General features: G+C 40.5%; 1 protein-coding gene across 1 annotated transcript in view; it reads right to left on the bottom strand.

The window, feature by feature from the left end:
• The window catches only part of SMARCA2 (SWI/SNF related, matrix associated, actin dependent regulator of chromatin, subfamily a, member 2), a 1,314,671-nt gene that overhangs the window by 695,146 nt on the left and 599,215 nt on the right, over nucleotides 1-20,310 (bottom strand). Inside the window, exon 17 of the mRNA XM_053702540.1 lies at nucleotides 5,186-5,286. Coding sequence (XP_053558515.1) covers nucleotides 5,186-5,286 — 101 coding nt within the window. The remainder of the gene's footprint in view (nucleotides 1-5,185; nucleotides 5,287-20,310) is intronic.

The following is a 20,310-nucleotide window of genomic DNA, read 5'->3' as shown; positions in this document are numbered from 1 at the left end:
TAAAAGTTTATCATGACAACAATTACAAATGACATCCGGAGATATAATTTCCACAATCTTACAACAAATGCACTTAGCTTTGGTAGAACCGATGTCAGGCAGCAAAGTTCCAACAGATACTTCTGAGACAGGATCAGATTGAGACATCTTGCAAAATGTAAAAGAAAAAACAACATATAAAGCAAAATTATCAATTTCCTTATATGACAGTTTCAGGAATGGGAAAAAAATGCAAATAGCATAGCCCTCTGACATAGAAAAAGGCAAGAGGCAAATAGTAATATAATGGGGTAATAAATTAATGAAAAATTTGGCGCCAAGAATGACGCACAACGTAACTGCGCCAACGACATCCGGAAATGACACACTTGCGTCACTAAGGACGCAACCCTGTGTAAGGACTTGGCGTCAACTACGACGCCGGAAATGACGAACTTGCGTCAACGGACGTACTTTCGCACCAAAAATTTCTCACGCCAAGAATGACGCAATAAAGTCTAGCATTTGGCGCACCCGCGGGCCTAGTACTGCCCGCAATTTGCAAGAAAAATGTAGTCAATCTGAAAAATAGACTAAACCCCAGGTAAGAAAAAATATTTCTTAATATGTTTATTTTCCCCAAATATGAAACTGATAATCTGCACAAGGAAATACATGAACCTGACAATACAATACATATATTTAAAACTTTATATAAATGCATAAAGCGCCAAACCATAGCTGGGGTGTCTTAAGTAAAAAAATATATATATTTACGGAAAGACACCCATCCACATATAGCAGATAGCCAAACCAGTACTGAAACAGTTATCAGTAGAGGTAATGGTATATGAGAGTATATCGTCGATCTGAAAAGGGAGGTAGGAGACGAATCTCTACGACCGATAACAGAGAACCTATGAAATAGATCTCCCGTGAGGAAAACCATTGCATTCAATAGGTGATACTCCCTTCACATCCCTCTGACATTCGCTGTACTCTGAGAGGAATCGGGCTTCAAAATGCTGAGAAGCGCATGTCAACGTAAAAATCTTAGCACAAACTTACTTCAACACCTCCATAGGAGGCAAAGTTTGTAAAACTGAATTGTGGGTGTGGTGAGGGGTGTATTTATAGGCATTTTGAGGTTTGGGAAACTTTGCCCCTCCTGGTAGGATTGTATATCCCATACGTCACTAGCTCATGGACTCTTGCCAATTACATGAAAGAAACATAATTTATTCTTACCTAATAAATTCATTTCTTTCTTTCTTGGTAGTGAGAGTTCACGATCCTTACGGTTGGGAATAACATCACCTAGCCACCAGGAGGAGGCAAAGACACCCTACACCAGAGTTTCAAGTATCCCTCCTGCTTCCCTTTCCCTCCCAGTATTGCATATAGCCGAGTATAGGAAGAAGTAAGAAGAAAATAGGGTAAAGCGATGTAAACAATAACTGCCGCAACCAAAAAATAAAATATGGGTGGGTTCGTGGACTCTCACTACCAAGAAAGAAATTATTTTATCAGGTAACAATAAATTATGTTTTCTTTCTAATGGTAGTGAGCGTCCACGATCCTTACTGTTGGGAATCAATACCCAAGCTGTGGAGTCCACAAAAAAATGGTTGGGGAAAATGTCAAAATTATAGAAAATTGTAAAAGTATACAAGGACGACCAAGTAGCAGCCTTGCATATTTGCTCTACAGAAGCCTCATTCTTGAAGGCCCATGAAGTTGAAACTGAACAAGTAGAGTGAGCAGTTATTCGGCTAGGTGGTTGCTGACCCATCTCCAAATAAGTCATGCGGATTAAACTCCTAAACCACATAGATAAGGAAACCGAAGTAGCCTTCTGACCATTTCTTTTACTAGAATACACAACAAATAAGCTGGTAGATTGGTGAAATTCTCTTGTCGCATGCAATAGAATTTCAAAGCCCTCACAACAACCAAATTATGTAGAAGCCTCTCTTTAGAGGACTTTGGATTTGGACAGAAAGATGAAACAATAATTTAACTATTTATGCTTTCAACAGATACAACCTATGGCAAAAAAAACAGACACAGTACGTAAGACCCCTTTATCCTGGTGAAAAATAAAGTAACGAGGATCAGCAGAAAGCAATGACAATTATGAAACTTGATCTGAAGAATTTGCCAAAAGAAATAAAACTTTCCAAAATAATAACTTAATATCCAAGAAATGCATTGGTTCAAACAAAAAAAAATGTAAAACTTTAAGAATCAAGTTGAGATTCCAAGGAGGGGAAACTGACTTGAAAAACTGTTTGATCCTAATGAGAGCCTGAACAAAAGATTGAATATCATGAAAACAAAGCTAATTTCCTATGAAACAGAACTTAAAGGGCAGAAATCTGACCTTTATGAGAACTGGCCAATAAGCCCTTATCTAGACCCTCCTGAAGAAATTGTGGAATCTGTGGAATTTTCAAGGAATTCCGTAAAATAACCATGTCTAGAACACCAAGAAAAATATACTTATACAACCTTGTAATAGATATGTCTAGTTACAGGCTTATGAGCCTGAGTTAACGTATAAATCAAAAGCTCAGAAAAAAAAACCCCACTGAACTAGGAGCAAGAATTCAATTTCCACACTGTCAAATTGAGAGGCTAAAGAGTGGACCCTGCACCAGTAGATCCTGACGAAGTGGAAGGCGCAATGGAGGTTCGCTGGACATGCTAATCAGGTCCCCATACCGGGTCCAACGAGGCCATGCTGGAGCCACTAAAATTGCTGGAACACCCTTCTGCTTGAGACGAGCAACTACTCTGGGTAGGAGAACAATTAGAGGAAACAAGTAGAGTAGATGATAATGCCATGGAGTTGTCAAAACATATTAACTCAAGTCAAAATACGAGACACCTCCTTTATATATGCCATTGCCGTGACATTGTCTGACTGGAAGCAAATAAGGGCTAGATTACAAGTGGAGCAGTATTTTGCGTTTTCGCTATAGTGAAAACTCTGCTAGGATTTTAATTTTTGCGCTACATGTGTTGAGTTAGAATTACAAGTTGAAAGTAAACTTTTTTCTCTAGAGGTAACCAAAATTGTGAATAAAGTCCAAATCTGAAAATTGCGATCACGCATTCACCCATATCTAAACACCTCAATATCGCACAAACAACATAGCAAATTCACAAATTGCAATCTAGCCCTAAATTGGTAGGAACGAAGTGATGGCCACACCTGAAGATAATTGAAGATAGCTCTGATTTCCAAGACATTGATGGGAAGGAGCTCATCTTCACAAGACTAAAACCACTAAGCTCTCAAAGGCCCTAGCACCTCAATATCACGAAAACAACATAGCATATTGTCATTAGCGCTTACCTGACAATCAATGTAGGAATATTTAATTTTCAATGCTCTTTACATAACGGAATATGTTCTATTTATCTATAATTAAATATTTCTACATGTATCTGATGGTTTATAACACAAATATATTTATACATATATTTATACATGTATATATATATATATATATATATATATATATACACACACACAAGATGAGGTACAGCAGTGTATTGCCAAAAACGTTTTTACATTTTTCAAGTACACGTAGACTTACATGATCCTGCTAACCCTATTCTTTATCCAATCCAAGAAAAAGTAAATTTATGCTTACCTGATAAATTAATTTCTTCTATGGTGCGACGAGTCCACAAATTCATCCTTTACTTGTGGGATATTATCCTCCTGCTAACAGGAAGTGGCAAAGAGCACCACAGCAGAGCTGTCTATATAGCTCATCCCTTAGCTCCACCCCACCAGTCATTCGACAGGAGGAGGCTAGAGAACTTCCCTGCGACCCCAGGTATGCTTTGTATTCAAACTATGGGATAACAAAAAGAACTACAATGACTCCTCTACCCTCTATTCTAGGAACTATCCATTGAGGGCTTGATTCTAATAATCTACTGCAGAGCATCTCTATCTCTGCCTACCTCCTAGACAAGGCAAAGAACTACTGGGAGGGAAGGGGAAGTAGTGCTCTGGTTGGGGTGTCTTTGCCTCCTCCTGGTGGCCAGGTGATGTAATTCCAATATGTCAGAATGGATTTTGTGGACTCTCATTAACATTAGAAAAAAAGCTTAATTTTGCAAGTGAGCAAAACTAGCCTCTTTCTGAGAATATAATGAAAATGATTTTGATCATGGGCTACGCATTAGTACAGGAAAATTATTCAGAGGAAAACAAATTAATCAGTTACAAAGATGTTATGAATGAGAGGTTGATTAAGTAAACCACACTTTTTTTTCATATCACTTGTAGGGACAAAGAGCAAGTTATAGAAATACTATAAAAATTTGCTCTTTGTCCCTATAAGAGAAGAAAAAAAATATTATTTATCTGGATACACACAAATGTTTTGTCTTGCTTAAGTACCTTGACAAGTTTATGAAAATCTTTTGTTTGCAAAAGTTAGAAACAGTAAGGTCAAAATGAAAAGTTCACAATTCAGATAGAGCATACCATTTTAATCAACTTTTCAATTAACTTATATTATTGATGTTGCTTAGCTCCCTTGATACTCTTTGTTAAAGAGTAATCCTAGGTGATCTCAGGAGCATGCACGTCGTCTCCTTAAGTTACCTGGCCGCAGTTATTGCAACTATGTTTATAACAATGTTACGCATAGTTGTGAACTCTGCAGCAGTAGAGTCTGTAACATTGTATGGCAGCAGTGTTTGTAACTACGTATGACAGTTATAAAAACATTATTGCAAACAATGCTGCCAGGTGGCTATGAACACTTGCACACTTCTGAGCTCGCCTATAATGACTCTTTAACAAAGCAAAATTGATGATAGCAGTAAATTGGAAAGTTGTTTTAAATGTTGTGCTCTATCCAATTCATTCAAGTTTAAATTTGAATTTATTGTCCCTTTAAGGATCAGATCAAATACTTCAGAGGATTGCACCATGTGCCTGGGTATAAGGCTCAAGAAGTCTGGTTTACATTATAACTGATGGCATGTGCTTTTAAAATGTATACAAAATGCACAACTTCTAATTTACTTTGTAGAGTTATAATCTCACTATTCAAACATTGGCACATGAATATCAGAATTCGGTCTGATATTCCTGCATGTAATACAAGAATTGTCAATGTAAGCGACACTACTTTATTGACATGAGAGCACACAAACTACTCATCACTTAACTTACTCAATTATTTCCTTAGCATTTTCCTCTGCAACGTCTTCAGTATTCAGGCCTAAGCGTTTCTTTTCATCTGTCGTCAGTCTGCTGGATTCATCATCATCGTCCTACACAACCAAAGGTTTAGAAATATAGAATACTTTATACATTCTTTGTTTTTTTCTGGTAACTTGATATTAAAAAATTGCAAACGTACATATATAGCTATTTTAATTTAGGGACTGTCGGTCACCCCAGACGAGCAAGCTCAGGTTGATTTAACTTCGCCAACTCTGAGATGGCAGAGAGATTAGGAAGCAACAGTCCTACCCTGATTTTTAACTTGTGGATAGCAAGTTTGCATAAGTAGGTCAGTAATGGAAGGGTGCTAAAGCTGACTCTGCTGCTTGATGGGTGATGTTCTAATTTATTATATTACATAAGCTTACTTAAAGGGACACTAAAATAAAAAACAAAATGTATGCTTACCTGATTAAAAAAAAAATCTTTCCTGGCATGCAGAGTCCATGAATCCATTCTAATTACTAGTGGTAATTCAACTCCTGGCCAGCAGAAGGAGGTAAAGAACACCCCAGCAAAGCTATAACTAACCCTCCCACTTTCCATAATCCCCAGTCATTCAGCCGAGGGAATACGGAAAGAGAAGAGGAACACCCGGGTATCGAGGTGCCTGAAGTTTAGATAATAAGCTGTCTTGAATTTAGACAAGGGCGGGTCGTGGGCTCTCCATGCCAGGAAAGAAAATAATTTATCAGGTAAGCATAAAACAAATTATGCTTCCCTGATAATTTAATTTCCTTCTGTATGAGGATAGTCCACGGCATCATTCCTTACTGTTGGGAAATACTGAAGGCAAAGACACCCCAGTCAAAGGATTAAATACTCCCCCAACTTCCCTCATATCCCAGTCATTCTGCCAAGGGAACAAGGAACAGTAGGAGAAATATCAGGGTATAAATGGTGACAGAAGAGAAAAAAACAAATGTTGGTCAGCCCATCAGAGTATACAGATGGGGGCCGTGGACACTCCTCATACAGAAGGAAATGAAATTATCAGGTAAGCAAATTTATGTTTTCCTTCTTAATATGAGGAGGTTCCACGGCATCATTCCTTACTGTTGGGAAAACTATACCCAAGCTCTAGAGGACACTGAACGATAGCAGAAGGGGTAAAGGAAAGGCGGACACTAATCTCAGGGCACCACAGCCTGTAAAACCTTTCTCCCAAAAGCTGCTTCAGCCGAAGCAAAAACGTAAAATTTGTAGAATTTTGAAAAGGTATGTAAAGAGGACCAGGTAGCCACCTTACAAATCTGATCCATAAAGGCCTCGTTCTTAAAGGCCCAAGAGGAAGCCACCTCTCTAGTGGAATGAGCCGTAATCCTGCTGACTCGTAAGCTAAGCGTATAACACTCCTCAACCAAAAAGATAAGGAAGTCGAAGAGGCCTTCAGAGCCTTCCGCTTCCCAGAATAGATAACAAACAAGGAAGAAGTTTGCCGAAAATCCTTAGTAGCTTGAAGATAAAACTTAAAAGCTCGAACCACATCTAAATTATGAAGTAAAAACATAATTTATGTAAGAACTTACCTGATAAATTCATTTCTTTCATATTAGCAAGAGTCCATGAGCTAGTGACGTATGGGATATACATTCCTACCAGGAGGGGCAAAGTTTCCCAAACCTTAAAATGCCTATAAATACACCCCTCACCACACCCACAATTCAGTTTAACGAATAGCCAAGAAGTGGGGTGATAAGAAAAAAGTGCGAAAGCATATAAAATAAGGAATTGGAATAATTGTGCTTTATACAAAAAAATCATAACCACCACAAAAAAGGGCGGGCCTCATGGACTCTTGCTAATATGAAAGAAATGAATTTATCAGGTAAGTTCTTACATAAATTATGTTTTCTTTCATGTAATTAGCAAGAGTCCATGAGCTAGTGACGTATGGGATAATGACTACCCAAGATGTGGATCTTTCCACACAAGAGTCACTAGAGAGGGAGGGATAAAATAAAGACAGCCAATTCCTGCTGAAAATAATCCACACCCAAAATAAAGTTTAATGAAAAACATAAGCAGAAGATTCAAACTGAAGTACTTTTCTACCAAAAACTGCTTCAGAAGAAGAAAATACATCAAAATGGTAGAATTTAGTAAAAGTATGCAAAGAGGACCAAGTTGCTGCTTTGCAAATCTGATCAATCGAAGCTTCATTCCTAAACACCCAGGAAGTAGAAACTGAACTAGTAGAATGAACTGTAATCCTTAGAGGCGGAGTTTTACCCGACTCGACATAAGCATGATGAAATAAAGATTTCAACCAAGATGCCAAAGAAATGGCAGAAGCTTTCTGGCCTTTTCTAGAACCGGAAAAGATAACAAATAAACTAGAAGTCTTACGGAAAGACTTAGTAGCTTCAACATAATATTTCAAAGCTCTAACAACATCCAAAGAATGCAACGATTTCTCCTTAGAATTCTTAGGATTAGGACATAATGAAGGAACCACAATTTCTCTACTAATGTTGTTGGAATTCACAACTTTAGGTAAAAAATCAAAAGAAGTTCGCAACACCGCCTTATCCTGATGAAAAATCAGAAAAGGAGACTCACAAGAAAGAGCAGATAATTCAGAAACTCTTCTGGCAGAAGAGATTGCCAAAATGAATGCATAGGTTCAAACGGAGGAGCTTGAAGAGCCCCCAGAACCAAATTCAAACTCCAAAGAGGAGAAATTGACTTAATGACAGGTTTTATACGAACCAAAGCTTGTACAAAACAATGAATATCAGGAAGAATAGCAATCTTTCTATGAAAAAGAACAGAAAGAGCAGAGATTTGACCTTTCAAGGAACTTGCGGACAAACCCTTATCTAAACCATCCTGAAGAAACTGTAAAATTCTCGGTATTCTAAAATAATGCCAAAAAATGATGAGGAAGACACCAAGAAATATAAGTCTTCCAGACTCTATAATATATCTCTCTAGATACAGATTTACGCGCCTGTAACATAGTATTAATCACAGAGTCAGAGAAACCTCTTTGACCAAGAATCAAGCGTTCAATCTCCATACCTTTAAATTTAAGGATTTCAGATCCTAATGGAAAAAAGGACCTTGCGACAGAAGGTCTGGTCTTAACGGAAGAGTCCACGGTTGGCAAGAGGCCATCCGGACCAGATCCGCATACCAAAACCTGTGAGGCCATGCCGGAGCTACCAGCAGAACAAACGAGCATTCCTTCAGAATCTTGGAGATTACTCTTGGAAGAAAAACTAGAGGCGGAAAGATATAGGCAGGATGATACTTCCAAGGAAGTGATAATGCATCCACTGCCTCCGCCCGAGGATCCCGGGATCCGGACAGATACCTGGGAAGTTTCTTGTTTAGATGAGAAGCCATCAGATCTATTTCTGGGAGTTCCCACATTTGAACAATCTGAGGAAATACCTCTGGGTGAAGAGACCATTCGCCCAGGTGCAACGTTTGGCGACTGAGATAATCCGCTTTCCAATTGTCCATACCTGTGATATGAACCCCAGAGATTAGACAGGAGCTGGATTCCGCCCAAACCAAAATTCGAGATACTTCTTTCATAGCCAGAGGACTGTGAGTCCCTCCTTGATGATTGATGTATGCCACAGTTGTGACATTGTCTATCTGAAAACAAATGAACAACTCTCTCTTCAGAAGAGGCCAAGACTGAAGAGCTCTGAAAATTGCACGGAGTTCCAAAATATTGATCGGAAATCTCACCTCCTGAGATTCCCAAACCCCTTGTGCCGTCAGATACCCCCACACAGCTCCCAAACCTGTAAGACTTGCATCTGATGAGATTATAGTCCAGGTCGGAAGAACAAAGAAGCCCCCTGAACTAAACGATGGTGATCTGTCCACCATGTCAAAGAGTGTCGTAAAATCGGTTTAAAGATATTAATTGAGATATCTTTGAGTAATCCCTGCACCATTGGTTCAGCATACAGAGCTGAAGAGGTCGCATGTGAAAACGAGCAAAGGAGATCGCATCTGATGCGGCAGTCCTAAGACCTAACATTTCCATGCATAAGGCTACCAAAGGGAATGATTGTGACTGAAGGTTTTGACAAGCTGATATCAATGTTAAAACTTCTCTTGTCTGACAAGGACAAAGTCATAGACACTGAATCTATCTAGAAACCTAAAAAGGTTACCCTTGTCTGAGGAATCAATGAACTGAATGGTAAATTGATCCTCCAACCATGAACTTGAAGAAACAACACAAGTTGATTCGTATGAGATTCTTCGAAAATGAGGAGACTGAGCAAGTACCAAGATATCGTCCAAATAAGGAAAACATAATTTATGTAAGAACTTACCTGATAAATTCATTTCTTTCATATTAGCAAGAGTCCATGAGCTAGTGACGTATGGGATATACATTCCTACCAGGAGGGGCAAAGTTTCCCAAACCTCAAAATGCCTATAAATACACCCCTCACCACACCCACAATTCAGTTTAACGAATAGCCAAGAAGTGGGGTGATAAAAAAGTGCGAAAGCATATAAAATAAGGAATTGGAATAATTGTGCTTTATACAAAATCATAACCACCACAAAAAAGGGCGGGCCTCATGGACTCTTGCTAATATGAAAGAAATGAATTTATCAGGTAAGTTCTTACATAAATTATGTTTTCTTTCATGTAATTAGCAAGAGTCCATGAGCTAGTGACGTATGGGATAATGACTACCCAAGATGTGGATCTTTCCACACAAGAGTCACTAGAGAGGGAGGGATAAAATAAAGACAGCCAATTCCTGCTGAAAATAATCCACACCCAAAATAAAGTTTAATGAAAAACATAAGCAGAAGATTCAAACTGAAACCGCTGCCTGAAGTACTTTTCTACCAAAAACTGCTTCAGAAGAAGAAAATACATCAAAATGGTAGAATTTAGTAAAAGTATGCAAAGAGGACCAAGTTGCTGCTTTGCAGATCTGGTCAACCGAAGCTTCATTCCTAAACGCCCAGGAAGTAGAAACTGACCTAGTAGAATGAGCTGTAATTCTCTGAGGCGGAGTTTTACCCGACTCAACATAGGCAAGATGAATTAAAGATTTCAACCAAGATGCCAAAGAAATGGCAGAAGCTTTCTGGCCTTTTCTAGAACCGGAAAAGATAACAAATAGACTAGAAGTCTTACGAAAAGATTTCGTAGCTTCAACATAATATTTCAAAGCTCTAACAACATCCAAAGAATGCAACGATTTCTCCTTAGAATTCTTAGGATTAGGACATAATGAAGGAACCACAATTTCTCTACTAATGTTGTTGGAATTCACAACTTTAGGTAAAAATTCAAAAGAAGTTCGCAACACCGCCTTATCCTGATGAAAAATCAGAAAAGGAGACTCACAAGAAAGAGCAGATAATTCAGAAACTCTTCTGGCAGAAGAGATGGCCAAAAGGAACAAAACTTTCCAAGAAAGTAATTTAATGTCCAATGAATGCATAGGTTCAAACGGAGGAGCTTGAAGAGCTCCCAGAACCAAATTCAAACTCCAAGGAGGAGAAATTGACTTAATGACAGGTTTTATACGAACCAAAGCTTGTACAAAACAATGAATATCAGGAAGAATAGCAATCTTTCTGTGAAAAAGAACAGAAAGAGCAGAGATTTGTCCTTTCAAAGAACTTGCGGACAAACCCTTATCTAAACCATCCTGAAGGAACTGTAAAATTCTCGGTATTCTAAAAGAATGCCAGGAAAAATGATGAGAAAGACACCAAGAAATATAAGTCTTCCAGACTCTATAATATATCTCTCGAGATACAGATTTACGAGCCTCTAACATAGTATTAATCACAGAGTCAGAGAAACCTCTTTGACCAAGAATCAAGCGTTCAATCTCCATACCTTTAAATTTAAGGATTTCAGATCCTGATGGAAAAAAGGACCTTGTGACAGAAGGTCTGGTCTTAACGGAAGAGTCCACGGTTGGCAAGAGGCCATCCGGACAAGATCCGCATACCAAAACCTGTGAGGCCATGCTGGAGCTACCAGCAGAACAAACGAGCATTCCTTCAGAATCTTGGAGATTACTCTTGGAAGAAGAACTAGAGGCGGAAAGATATAGGCAGGATGATACTTCCAAGGAAGTGACAATGCATCTACTGCTTCCGCTTGAGGATCCCTGGATCTGGACAGATACCTGGGAAGTTTTTAGTTTAGATGAGAGGCCATCAGATCTATTTCTGGAAGTCCCCACATTTGAACAATCTGAAGAAATACCTCTGGGTGAAGAGACCATTCGCCCGGATGTAACGTTTGGCGGCTGAGATAATCCGCTTCCCAATTGTCTACACCTGGGATATGAATCGCAGAGATTAGACAGGAGCTGGATTCCGCCCAAACCAAAATTCGAGATACTTCTTTCATAGCCAGAGGACTGTGAGTCCCTCCTTGATGATTGATGTATGCCACAGTTGTGACATTGTCTGTCTGAAAACAAATGAACGATTCTCTCTTCAGAAGAGGCCAAAACTGAAGAGCTCTGAAAATTGCACGGAGTTCCAAAATATTGATCGGTAATCTCACCTCCTGAGATTCCCAAACTCCTTGTGCCGTCAGAGATGCCCCACACAGCTCCCCAACCTGTGAGACTTGCATCTGTTGAAATTACAGTCCAGGTCGGAAGCACAAAAGAAGCCCCCTGAATTAAACGATGGTGATCTGTCCACCATGTTAGAGAGTGTCGAACAATCGGTTTTAAAGATATTAATTGAGATATCTTCGTGTAATCCTTGCACCATTGCTTCAGCATACAGAGCTGAAGAGGTCGCATGTGAAAACGAGCAAAGGGGATCGCGTCCGATGCAGCAGTCATAAGACCTAGAATTTCCATGCATAAGGCTACCGAAGGGAATGATTGTGACTGAAGGTTTCGACAAGCTGTAATCAACTTTAGACGTCTCTTGTCTGTTAAAGACAGAGTCATGGACACTGAATCCATCTGGAAACCCAGAAAGGTTACCCTTGTCTGAGGAATCAAAGAACTTTTTGGTAAATTGATCCTCCAACCATGATCTTGAAGAAACAACACAAGTCGATTCGTATGAGATTCTGCTAAATGTAAAGACTGAGCAAGTACCAAGATATCGTCCAAATAAGGAAATACCACAATACCCTGTTCTCTGATTACAGACAGCAGGGCACCGAGAACCTTTGTAAAAATTCTTGGAGCTGTAGCTAGGCCAAACGGCAGAGCCACAAACTGGTAATGCTTGTCCAGAAACGAGAATCTCAGGAACTGATAATGATCTGGATGAATCGGAATATGCAGATATGCATCCTGTAAATCTATTGTGGACATATAATTCCCTTGCTGAACAAAAGGTAAGATAGTCCTTACAGTTACCATCTTTAACGTTGGTATCCTTACATAATGATTCAATATTTTTAGATCCAGAACTGGTCTGAAAGAATTCTCCTTCTTTGGTACAATGAAGAGATTTGAATAAAACCCCATCCCCTGTTCCGGAACTGGAACTGGCATAATTACTCCAGTCAACTCTAGATCTGAAACACATTTCAGAAATGCTTGAGCTTTTACTGGATTTACTGGGACACGGGAAAGAAAAAATCTCTTTGCAGGAGGTCTCAACTTGAAACCAATTCTGTACCCTTCTGAAACAATGCTCTGAATCCAAAGATTGTGAACAGAATTGATCCAAATTTCCTTGAAAAAACGTAACCTGCCCCCTACCAGCTGAGCTGGAATGAGGGCCGCACCTTCATGTGGACTTAGAAGCAGGCTTTGCCTTTCTAGCTGGCTTGGATTTATTCCAGACTGGAGATGGTCTCCAAACTGAAACTGCTCCTGAGGATGAAGGATCAGGCTTTTGTTCTTTGTTGAAACGAAAGGAACGAAAACGATTATTAGCCCTGTTTTTACCTTTAGATTTTTTATCCTGTGGTAAAAAAGTTCCTTTCCCACCAGTAACAGTTGAAATAATGGAATCCAGCTGAGAACCAAATAATTTGTTACCCTGGAAAGAAATGGAAAGTAAAGTTGATTTAGAAGCCATATCAGCATTCCAAGTTTTAAGCCATAAAGCTCTTCTAGCTAAAATAGCTAGAGACATAAACCTGACATCAACTCTGATAATATCAAAAATGGCATCACAGATAAAATTATTAGCATGCTGAAGAAGAATAATAATATCATGAGAATCACGATGTGTTACTTGTTGCGCTAAAGTTTCCAACCAAAAAGTTGAAGCTGCAGCAACATCAGCCAAAGATATAACAGGTCTAAGAAGATTACCTGAACACAGATAAGCTTTTCTTAGAAAGGACTCAATTTTCCTATCTAGAGGATCCTTAAACGAAGTACCATCTGACGTAGGAATAGTAGTACGTTTAGCAAGGGTAGAAATAGCCCCATCAACTTTAGGGATCTTGTCCCAAAATTCTAATCTGTCAGACGGCACAGGATATAATTGCTTAAAACGTTTAGAAGGAGTAAATGAATTACCCAAATTATCCCATTCTTTGGAAATTACTGCAGAAATAGCATTAGGAACAGGAAAAACTTCTGGAATAACCACAGGAGCTTTAAATACCTTATCTAAACGTTTAGAATTAGTATCAAGAGGACCAGAATCCTCTATTTCTAAAGCAATTAGTACTTCTTTAAGTAAAGAACGAATAAATTCCATTTTAAATAAATATGAAGATTTATCAGCATCAACCTCTGAGACAGAATCCTCTGAACCAGAGGAATCATCAGAATCAGAATGATGATGTTCAGTTAAAAATTCATCTGTAGGGAGAGAAGTTTTAAAAGATTTTTTACGTTTACTAGAAGGAGAAATAACAGACATAGCCTTCTTTATGGATTCTGAAACAAAATCTCTTATATTATCAGGAACATTCTGCACCTTAGATGTTGAAGGAACTGCAACAGGCAATGGTACTTTACTAAAGGAAATATTATCTGCTTTAACAAGTTTGTCATGACAATCAATACAAACAACAGCTGGAGGAATAGCTACCAAAAGTTTACAGCAGATACACTTAGCTTTGGTAGATTCAGCACTTGACAGCGATTTTCCTGTAGTATCTTCTGACTCAGATGCAACGTGAGACATCTTGCAATATGTAAGAGAAAAAACAACATATATATAAAGCAAAATTGATCAAATTCCTTAAATGACAGTTTCAGGAATGGGAAAAAATGCCAAAGAACAAGCTTCTAGCAACCAGAAGCAATAAAAAATGAGACTTAAATAATGTGGAGACAAAAGTGACGCCCATATTTTTTCGCGCCAAATAAGACGCCCACATTATTTGGCGCCTAAATGCTTTTTGGCGCCAAAAATGACGCCACATCCGGAACGCCGACATTTTTGGCGCAAAATAACGTCAAAAAATGACGCAACTTCCGGCGACACGTATGACGCCGGAAACGGAAATAGAATTTTTGCGCCAAAAAACTCCGCGCCAAGAATGACGCAATAAAATGAAGCATTTTCAGCCCCCGCGAGCCTAACAGCCCACAGGGAAAAAGTCAAATTTTAAGGTAAGAAAAATGTTAAATTAAAATGCATTATCCCAAATATGAAACTGACTGTCTGAAAATAAGGAAAGTTGAACATTCTGAGTCAAGGCAAATAAATGTTTGAATACATATATTTAGAACTTTATAAACAAAGTGCCCAACCATAGCTAGGAGTGTCACAGAAAATAAGACTTACTTACCCCAGGACACTCATCTACATATAGCAGATAGCCAAACCAGTACTGAAACGAGAATCAGCAGAGGTAATGGTATATATAAGAGTATATCGTCGATCTGAAAAGGGAGGTAAGAGATGAATCTCTACGACCGATAACAGAGAACCTATGAAATAGACCCCGTAGAAGGAGATCACTGCATTCAAATAGGCAATACTCTCCTCACATCCCTCTGACATTCACTGCACGCTGAGAGGAAAACCGGGCTCCAACTTGCTGCGGAGCGCATATCAACGTAGAATCTAGCATAAACTTACTTCACCACCTCCATCGGAGGCAAAGTTTGTAAAACTGAATTGTGGGTGTGGTGAGGGGTGTATTTATAGGCATTTTAAGGTTTGGGAAACTTTGCCCCTCCTGGTAGGAATGTATATCCCATACGTCACTAGCTCATGGACTCTTGCTAATTACATGAAAGAAAGTTCCTTTAAAGAAGAAGGATTAGGACATAAGGAAGGAACCACAATCTCCTGATTGATGTTACGATCAGACACCACCTTAGGTAGAAAACTCAAGCTGGTACGAAGGACAGCCTTATCAGTGTGGAACACCAGATAAGGAGGCTCACATTGCAAGGCAGCCATTTCAGAAACTCTGCATGCCGACGCAATAGCCAAAAGAAAAAGAACCTTCCAGGACATCAATTTAATGTCAACCGAATGCATAGGCTCACACGGAGCCTGTTGTAAAAACTTAAGAACAAGATTCAAGCTCCAAGGTGGAGCGCTAGATCTAAACACAGGTCTGATCCTAATCAGAGTCTTAACGAAAGATTGCACGTCAGGGAGCTCTGCGAGCCTCTTGTGCAGCAAAACAGAAAGGCCCTTCTCCAGACCCTCCAGGAGAAATGAAAGAATCCTGGCAGCCTTAATCTTATGCAAGACTAAACCACACTCTTCACACCAGAATAAGTAAGCTCTCCACACCTTATGATAGATGTGACGAGTAACAGGCTTACAAGCCTGAATGAAAGTGTCAAAAACCCTCTCAGAGAAACCTCTCTTGGCTAAGACTAAGCGTTCAATCTCCACGCAGTCAGCCTCAGAGAATCTAGATTGTGATGAACAAAAGGACCCTGTTCCAGCAGATCCCTGCGACAAGGTAACTTCCACGGAGGAGATAAGGAAATCTCCACCAGGTCCGCGAACCACATCCTTTCGCGGCCACGATGGAGCAATCAGTATCACTAATGCCTGCACCTGATTAATGCGGGACACTACACAAGGAAGAAGCAGTAACGGCGGAATGTAAACTAGATTGAACCACCAAGGTACTAATAATGCATCTATTAGGTCCGCTTGAAGATCCCTGGACTGCAACCCATATCTGGGTAGCTTGGAAATGAGCCGGGACGCCATGAGATCTATCTCCGGCGTCCCCCACTTGTTGCAAATCTCCCCAAACACCATTCCCCCGGATGAAAGGATTATCTGCTGAGGAAATCCACTTCCCAGTTGTCCACACCCGGAATGTGGATCGCTGACAGGGAGAAGTTGTGGGCCTCCGCCCACTCCAGTATCCGAGATACTTCCCTCATTGCTAGGGAGCTTCTCGTTCTCCCTGATGGTTGATGTAAGCCACAGAGGTTATGTTGTCTGATTGGAATCTAATAAACTGGGACAAACCCAGAAGAGGCCAAGCCTTCAGAGAATTGAAGATCGTTCGAAGTTCCAAAAAGTGCCTCATGGCACCCCAAACAGCTCCCCATCCTGATAGACTTGCGTCCGTAGTTACAATCTCCCAGGATGGCCTCAAGAAGGATGTCCCGTGGGACAGGTGATCTGCACAGAGCCACCAGGAGAGCGATTCTCTGGACCGGTTGTCCAGAGAAATCTGTTGAGACAGATCCGAATGATCGCCGTTCCACTGTCTCAGCATGTACAGCTAAAGTGGTCTGAGATGGAATCTGGCAAAAGGAATGATATTCATGCTGGACACCATGAGACCAATCACCTCCCTACACTGAGCCTTCGTAAAAACTCTTGAAGCAGTAGCTAGACCAAACGGTGCAATAAACTCGAAGTGCTGGTCCAGGAATGCAAACCTAAGGAACTTGAAGTGTTCCTTGTGTATTGGAACGTGAAGGTAAGCATCCTTCAGATTTATAGTTGTCATGAACTGTCCTTCCTGAACTAAGGGAAGGATGGTCCTTATCGTCCCCATCTTGAACGAGGGGACAGATTGAAATTTCTTTAAACAATTTAGGTCCAGAAATGGGCGGAAAGTTCCCTCCTTCTTTGGGACCACAAAAAGGTTTGAATAGTGCCCCAGACCGCTTTCTGCGAGAGGTACCGGGAAAATGACTCCTAGGGAGGAGAGATCCCTCACGCACCCCAGAAAGGCTTCCCTCTTTTCAAGCCTTGAAGACAGGTTTGAGAGGAGGAATCTGCCCCTGGGTGGATGAGACTTAAAATCTATCTTGTATCCCTGAGCGATGACCTCCAGGACCCACGGGTCTTGCACGTCCCCCAAACCAAGCCTCTGAAAAGAGCGACAGTCTGCCCCCTACAAGAACCGGAGCCGGATCGGGGGCCGCCCGTTCATGCTGACTTCGGTGGGCTTCTTGCTCTGCTTGGATTTATTCCAGAACTGAGCCGGCTTCTAAGTCCCCTTGGATTGCTCGGGCTTTGCAGAGGGCTGCCGACATTGGAATTTATCCGAACAAAAGGAACGAAAATTAAGACCTTGCCCCGTAGGTTTGTTCTTCTTATCCTGCGGTAAAAAGGCACCTTTGCCTCCTGTAACCGTGGAGATAATCCAGGCCTGGACCAAATAGAATCTTTCCCTTAAACGGGAGGGAAATAAGTCTTGATTTAGAAGTCATGTCCGCAGACCAGGACTTCAGCCAGAGTGCCCTACGGGCTTGAACAGAAAAACCGGTAGTCTTAGCATTCAGGCGAATAATTTGCATATTTGCATCACAAATAAAAGAATAAGTCACCCATAAGACCTTAATTCTTTACTGTATCACGTTGAGGGGACCCTCCACCTCGATCAACTTAGATAAGGAGTCGCTCCAGCAACCGCAGCAACAGCCTTTGCCGGTTGAAAAAAATATCCAGCATGTTGAAACATCTTTCTTAACAGAGTTTCTATCTTCTTATCCATGGGCTCTCTAAACGACGAACTATCCTCAAGCGGGATAGTAGTGCGTTTAGCAAGCATGGAGATAGCGCCATTCACCTTGGGGATGGAACCCCACAACTCCAATTGAGAGTCTGGCACCGGGAACAATTTCTTAAAGGAAGAGGAAGGGAAAATGAAGAACCAATCTTTTCCCATTCATTCTTAATAATATTCGCCATCTTTACAGGAACCGGGAAAGTTTGTGGTACAACCCTGTCCTCGTAGACCTTATCTAATTTAGGGATCAAAGGTCCCTCAGGCAAATTGGGCTCTGGAACCTCTAACGTAGCCAAAACTTCCATCAACAGGAAGCGTGAATGCTCAATCCTAAATCTGAAGTCTGGATCCTCTGCAGCTGGAGGTTTAGAGGCAGCAGATTCCGACCCAGAAAAAGTGCCCTCTGAAGTATCAGAGGCGCCCTCATCATCGGATAATCTTTTATCAGATAAATCCAATAAACTAGTTGATGACCCCTGAGAAGGATAGCAATATTTGACCTTTCGCTTGCGTTTAGCAGTGCGAGGTAAAGGCCACAGACACTGATGTTTGTAACTGCTCAGTAAAGTCTGGCGGTAAAAGGTCCCCTTAAGATGGAGGATCAGGAGTGCTACCGGAAGCTGCATGTGTATTAGGAGATGACTGTAGTGTGCGCACCTCATGGGACGCAGACTCCTCAGAGGTGGACGGCGCAGTGGTATCAAACATATTAACCTTCTTTGACATGATTACTTTATCAAGGCACGTGGAACATGAAAGGTATTAGACTTAGGTAAAGAGGGAGTATCCTCTAACGCATCAGAATCCTCCATAGCTTGCACTTACAAAGCAGACTATTGATTAATTATAAAAAATGGCACCTTTATACCCCCATTGGCTGGGGCAAGCACCACCTTCTATGACTTGAAGAACGTTTATCCCAAAAAAAGCCTCAGCTGAGGCAAAAACATAAAATTTGTAAAATTTTGAAAAGTTATATAACGAGGACCAAGTGGCCGCCTTGCAAATTTGCTCCACGGATGCCTCATTTTTAAAGGACCAGAAAGAAGAAACAGCCCGAGTTGAATGAGCCGTAATACTCTCAGGAGGCTGTCGCCCAGCTGTCTCATAAGCCAATCGAATGACACTCCTCAATCAAAAAGAAAGAGTAGTTGACATGGCGTTTTGACCCTTACTTTTACCAGCAAACACAACAAAAAGGGCAGAAGATTGACGAAATATTTAATAGCCTAAAAAAAAAGAATTTTAATGCATGAACCACATCCAGGTTATGTAGCAGACGCTCCTTCTTAGAGGAAGGATTAGGAAACAACGAAGGAACAACAATTTCCTGATTGATATTGCGGTCAGAAACCACCTTAGGAAGAAATTTCAATTTGGTATGAAGGACCACCATATCCGCATGAAAAATAATATAAGGGTGATAACACTGCAGAGCCGAAAGTTCTGATATAGCCAATAAGAACAAAACTTTCTAGACAGTTTAATATCAGCAGCATGCATAGGCTCAAGCGGAGCCTGCAGCAAAATCCAAAGAACAAGATAAAGATTCCAAGGGGGAGTAACAGGTTTAAATACAGGTCTGATTCTGACCAGGGCCTGAACAAAAGACTGAACATCAGGTAAGTCAGCCAAACAATAGCACTAAAAGGGCAGAAATCTAATCCTTCAGAGAACTAACTGACAAACCCTTCTCCTGACCCTCCTGGAGAAAAGACAAAATACAGGTAAGTCTCACCTTGCGCTAAAGAAAACCCAGAAATTTGCACCAGTATAAATATGTGCACCAAACCCTATGATATATTTTGTGAGTTTACAAGCCTAGATCAAGGTGTCAATAACATTTTCAGAAAAACCTCGTCTAGACAAGACTAGGCGTTTAATCTCCATGCAGTCAGCTTCAGAGAATTTAGATTTGGATTAAGAAAAGGACCCTGAAGTAGAAGTCCTTCCTCAGCTGTAATTTCCATGGAGGAGAGGACGACATCCTCACTAGGTCCGCAAACCAAATTCTGCAAGGCCAAGCTGGAGCAAACAGAATCACCGAAGCCAGCTCCTGTTTGATCCAGGCTATCACCTGAGGAAGGAGGGCAAATGGAGGAAGCAGGTAAATGAGACCGAAATCCTACGGAACCGCTAGAGCATCCAGCAGAACTGCTTGCGGATCCTTTCATATGGATCCATATCTGGGAAGTTTGGTGTTTAGATGAGACGCCATAAG

The sequence above is a fragment of the Bombina bombina genome, chromosome 2, assembly GCF_027579735.1.
Source record: "Bombina bombina isolate aBomBom1 chromosome 2, aBomBom1.pri, whole genome shotgun sequence".
In the NCBI taxonomy this organism is placed as follows: Eukaryota; Metazoa; Chordata; class Amphibia; order Anura; family Bombinatoridae; genus Bombina; species Bombina bombina.
This window is presented reverse-complemented; position numbering and strand designations above follow the sequence as displayed.